Source organism: Cyprinodon variegatus, unplaced genomic scaffold, assembly GCF_000732505.1.
Source record: "Cyprinodon variegatus isolate N-32 unplaced genomic scaffold, C_variegatus-1.0 Scaffold999, whole genome shotgun sequence".
NCBI classification, from domain to species: Eukaryota; Metazoa; Chordata; class Actinopteri; order Cyprinodontiformes; family Cyprinodontidae; genus Cyprinodon; species Cyprinodon variegatus.
The window spans coordinates 236545-242354 of NW_015151452.1; the positions used below are offsets into that span (position 1 = coordinate 236545).

General features: G+C 41.0%; 1 protein-coding gene across 1 annotated transcript in view; it reads right to left on the bottom strand.

Moving 5' to 3' along the window:
* The window catches only part of reck (reversion-inducing-cysteine-rich protein with kazal motifs), a 35662-nt gene that overhangs the window by 9530 nt on the left and 20322 nt on the right, over window positions 1-5810 (bottom strand). The window contains exons 9-11 of the mRNA XM_015399252.1: window positions 2963-3073; window positions 2653-2824; window positions 232-421 (exon numbers count right to left, since the gene is read on the bottom strand). Of these exons, the coding sequence (XP_015254738.1) occupies window positions 232-421; window positions 2653-2824; window positions 2963-3073 (473 nt within the window). The remainder of the gene's footprint in view (window positions 1-231; window positions 422-2652; window positions 2825-2962; window positions 3074-5810) is intronic.

Genomic DNA, 5810 nt, shown 5'->3' on the forward strand with positions numbered 1-5810 from the left:
TCTATCTGGATAATGGGTCTGTTTAATGTCTTGTCTTCTCAATTCAGAGGGGCCCCATTCCTGTCTTTGCCTAGGGCCACAAATTTCCTAAATCTGCCCCTGACGGGGGTTATATTTAATAGCAGTGAAATGCTGTAAATGTTTAAGCGTTTTCTTTAAACGCCCAGCAGGGCTTGATCCTCTTTCCAGCGGTTATTTGTGAGTCTCGCTCAGCTTTCTTGTGTTCTATACCTGGCAGTGTCCCATGTAGGCCAGCTTCTTCCCAGCCTGCTGCAGATGGCATAGACTGCGGTGCACCAGGCCGTCTGTGTCACAGGCCGGCTCCATGCTGCTTCTGTCACAGACCGCCGGTCGGCCTATGCACTCGTACTGCAGACAATCTGAGGTGTTGCTCAGACAAACGCGACGTCTTGGGACACACCTAACACAAACACATCAACACACCATCTTTATCTAATGTAATGACATCACAAAAGGGTTCTAGGGTTTATATCTAAGATGAATGTTCAGTTTTATCAAGCAGCGAAATGAATTACTTTATTTTTGGTATTCGCCCGTTACCTTGATGTATCTATTAGCATTGTTTTTTTTTTTCACTTAGTCAAGATAATCCATGATAATCAGCAATTTTCAGCTGTGATGAAACAATGTTCATAATTATAAGGAAAATGTTATGCAACTGCAAACAAATTCCATATGAAATGTACTCTATAGTAATGCTGCTATAGACTTAGACTGCTGGAGGACATAAGGACCCCTTTTTCATCATTCTACTTCACTCTCTCTCTATTCTCCCACTCTGCAGAATCTCCAACATTCTGCTCTCTCTGCTTTTTCTCATAGTAGCTTCATCTGGTCTGTTCCTGTTTGGCTGTGACTCCATCCATTTGCATCATTAGATAGAAGGAAAGCTGTATGTCAAATATATGTTTACAATCTCAGTTGCTAGGCTTTCCAAAATACAGTGGGGCCAAAAAGTATTTAATCAGGCATTGATTGTGCAACTTCTCCTACTTAGAATAATGAGAGAGGTCTGTAATTTTCATCATAGGTACCCTTCTCAAGCCAGTACATGTCCAGACCCGCCTGAAGTTTGCCGGAGAGCAGATGGATGATCCAGAAGAGGATTGGGAGAATATCATGTGTTCAGATGAAACCAAAATAGAACTTTTTGGTGAAAATCCAACTTGTTGCGTTTGGAGGAAGAGGAATGCAGAGTTGCATCACAGAACACCATACCTACTGTGAAGCATGGGGAAGGAAACATCATGCTTCGGGGCAGTTTTACTGCAAAGAGGACAGGAAAACGGATCCACATTGCAGGAAGAATAAACAAGGCCATGTATCATGAGATTTTAAGCCAAAACCTCCTTCCATCAGTGAAAGCCTTGAAGAGGAAACGTGGCTGGATCTTCCAACAATGATCCCAAACACACCGGTCCTGGAGTGGCCCAGCCCGTCTCTAGACCTGAACCCCATAGAAAATTTGTGGAGGGAGTTGAAAGTCTGTAATGCCCAGCCACAGCCCCCGAAACATCACTGCTCTAGAGGAGATATGCATGGAGGAATGGGCCAAAATACCAGCTACAGTGTGAGAAACCTGGTAAAGACGCACAGGACACGTTTGACCTCTGTCATTGCCAACAAAATCTGTTACAAAGTTTAAAGTTGAACCCCATTTATTGACCAAATACTTATTTTCCACCGTAATTTACAAATAATTTCTTAAAAAATGTTATTTCCTGGATTTGTTTCCCCTCATTTCATCTCTCATAGTTAAAGTGTACCTATGATGAAAATGACCAACCTCTCTGATTATTTTAAGTAGGAGAACTTGCACAATCAGTGGCTGACTAAATACTTTTTGGCCCCACTCCACTGTTGGGGGGAGCTTTAATGCTCCCCCCAAAATAAAAGGTTTATGTCTAAAGATTGAACAGCAACCTGACAGAAAGGTTAGAAAATTTGCATCATGTTACTTTGTTGTTCTAATTTAAATAGGGTTGCTGCTAATAATTATTTTGTAAATCAATTAATCTGTCAATTATTTAGTTGATTAATTGATTAATAATTGGATACTCAAAGGTTGGCCAAAGAAGATTTCATTCAGAATTAAACCAGGTGAAACAAAAACTTGTTCACAGTTCTGAATAGAGCATTGACCGATGAAAAAGTTTTTTAATATCAAAAGCATAATGTTTATATTTTTTTACAATCTGCATATAATTCCTGCTCTTAGTCTGTCAACTAAAGGCATATTTTACAGTCTCTATACTCCAGTTGATAATTAATCGATAACTAAATTAATTGATGGTTATTTCAATAATTTATTAATCTGCTGAATTAATACATTATTAATGATTGATTAATTAATTAATTAATGATCCTTAAGTGGAATTGGGGGGGTGTGGAATAAACATATCCAAGATTAGCTGAAGGTATGGTGTTGTTAACACATCCGTTAAAGTACATCTGATTGCCTGTTAAAATAAAATTCAAACTGGCCCTATAGCTTCTATGGCAAAACACGAGGTTTTGGAAATGAAACTGGATCCCAGGACCAAAACCACCTGAACAAACTAGCCGTCAGTCAAAGGATGGGTGTGTGAATATGGATGAGTTTTCCCTCTATAAACAGAGTTTTAAACCCACCTCTGGTTTCTCGGGCAGCTGATGCCAGTGCAGGGGTTACTGGAATGGCAGTGGCCAAAGACAAACTGTTGATCTTTGAATCCCATACAGCGAGCCACACATCCACTGGGATAGGTACGCCCGTTAACGGCACAAACTGGGATAAAGCTATACGGACAGTTACAGGGATGATCTGAAGGAGAAACGAAGGGAGGGGGTAAATACATCAAATAGGAATAACGTTAATAAAATTTAAAAACCTTTGATTAGAGTTAACCTTGACTAATAGCATCAAACTCAAGTAAAAAAAAAAAAGCTCATGAAGACGAACCAGTAGAAGCCCAAGAGTCTTTCTTTGTGGGACATTTTCTCGTCGAGCAGATGGTTTCTCCAGCGAAGCAGGAGCATGTGTTGCAGTCGGTCGTGAAAGATGAGCCGTGGTCTGATGGGGAAACAACAAAAGAACAGGACATTTTTTTAAAAGTATCTCAACCTTCATTTCTGTCGCTCTGTGTTGCTACTAACTCCAGTTGCCTCATTCTCACTATCCAATCCATACCGGAAGCAAGATCCGTACCATTAGCTCATTTGCGCATGTGCAACTGGATATTCATCCAGGTTGTCATTAAATAATGTTATTATAGGGGCTGACCTGTTTTCGGTTCTAAGCCATAACAAGGCTTTTATTGGGCTACTCTATAAAGCATGGAACTCAACACTACTCCAGACATTTTGAATTGAGCAAGCTTTCTGGATGGTAAGAGAAACATCTTCAAACTTGGAAAATAAAGTCCAGTTGTTTGTTTTGAACTTTTTTGGAATATCGCAGATGACTTTGTATCATGACAGAGGAACTGTCCTAACTAGATAAACATTTGTTTCAGAAATTCACACATACTTACACCACCTCATAATGCTCATGCTAAGTTCAGACCGTACGCGACAGAGGCAGAGAAAGCAGCAGGTTTACATGTCAATGGTTGATGCGCATCAAGGTGCATCAGAAGGTCTCGGAGTTCGCCTAGAGCAGCAGGCGCAATGCACTTAGATGCATTAAAGCAGCTGAAGCAGCAACTCATGAGCATTGAGGCGTGCAGTACGCTTCAGAAGCCGGAGCTGCTGGAGTTGGAAAAATTGAACTTTTGCTGCTGGATGTGCCTCATCAACCAATCAGAGAAGCTGATCTGGGAGCTGGCAGGGAGACAGACACAGCACTGCTGATGCAGAGTGCTATGATCACTCCACTGAAACTGTTTATTTACACCTAAATTACCTTAAAATGTGAAAACCTGCAGGCAAAATATGTTTGCTTTTATTATATGAAAACTGGGCTGTGTTCGGTTGGTCAGATTTTGTCCCACTTTAGTCCAATAACAGACTGAAAACCTGGCTTTTTAACTTTCACTTTTCAACCAAATAATAACAATTAATGGCTGAACTTTATTGATCTCACATTGGAGAAACTTTGCTCCGCATTTAACCCATGGCGTTGGTGAGCAGTGGGCTGTTATCGTGGGGCTCCTTGGGAGCAGTGTGGGGTTAAAGGTCTTGCTCAGAGACCCAGAGTGGCACTCTGTGGGAGTGAACTCAGAACCTCAGGATTCCAAGCACTATGCCCTAACCACCAGGCTGCCACTACCCCTTAAGAAGTCATTTGAATGTAAATCATGTCATCTTTACAACCAGTTTTTGCTAGGTGGGAAGTCATTCTATCACATACTATCATCATCACAGTCTGCTCTTGTTTAGATATGGTAAAAGAACTAAGAAAAACACCATTCGTCATTGCTGGAGACACATTGTTCCTCCTTAGCGGTATTGGGAACAGCTCACTGACGCGTGTATACCCAGGTTAAGTGACTCAGCAAACGACCTACTTTAAAATTGCCTCGGCTCTGATCAGCATGCTGTGGCAACACAGGAGCTGAGTCGACCTGCTACTTTAGGTGATAGCATTGAAAGCAACGTACGGAAGTCAACACATCACGCCAGTCGCTTCTAATCTAACAAGCAGAAACAACTTTGTTTACATTCAATAAACATGGAGCAGCTCTGGTGAGAGCGATTCAGACAGATAATAGAGCGAAACAATAAAGCACACTGACTATGCCCTGAGTTCCTTCCATATTGCTTTCCATTGTTTACTTTCCTGAATTTCTGTCGCGCTTTTGAACTCATCAATGCTAACCCAACGTGATGGTGAAACCAGACATGCAGCGACGTGGGGTCAGAGGCCACGCAGCTGCCAGTGAGGGATTAGACTCAGCATTTTTTGCCAGTGGGCAGGGAGCAAAATGCTGTGTGTTAGCAGGCCGCCCATGTTTGAAAAATATGCATTAACCCACTATTTACAGTAGGATAGAGGCTTTACAGCTTGCCGCTAGTTCAAATGTATATTTGAAGACCATATCTTTTCCGAGTCTTCTTCAGGCTGGGATGTCATGTTAACCTGTAACACTGGTATCCCATAATAAATTTGTAAACAGCAAGCTGCTTTTAGGCCTCTTAAATTTACACACCGGTCTGAAAGGTTGGGAACAGTTTTAACAAGTCAATTAAGGTTACGCGTATTAGGGTGATGACTTTTTTTACAACCTTATATTCTTGTGTTGTAATTTGATTAACTTTTATTAAAGATTACGTAAAATCTTACTTTAAAGGTGATTTTTAATTATCAGCTTTTTTGGCTACTTTTTAAAGTCAAAACTGAATAAGCTTAGGAATCACAGGTATAACATTAAATAGGGTTAAAACACACACAAGGAAGTGAATCAGCAAAGCTAATGTCACTGGCCAGGATGAATCTCAGACGGAGGTGGACCTTGTTTTGGCAGGATTCGTGCAAATCTTGCACAACTTTGATCACACTTTCGCAGCACTGGTTGCTCTGGGTAATGTTGATTAGGATTTCATCTGTTTTCCAGTGGGTTATCATATATTTGAGACCTTTTGGGCATTCATTCAGAACTGCAGATACTGTAGTTCATTCAAATCTGGAACAAAATTTTCAAATTTGAATGCACGTCAGGACCCAACCTGATTTGAAACATTTAGAAATTACAGCATGTTGCCGGACGATAGCGTCTAATTTCACTTGCGCTGCTTCTCCTGTTTCTATGGTAAAGACCTCTGGAGCGTCCGGCACCAGGCTGCACGTGATCCAAATTAGCACATGAGCT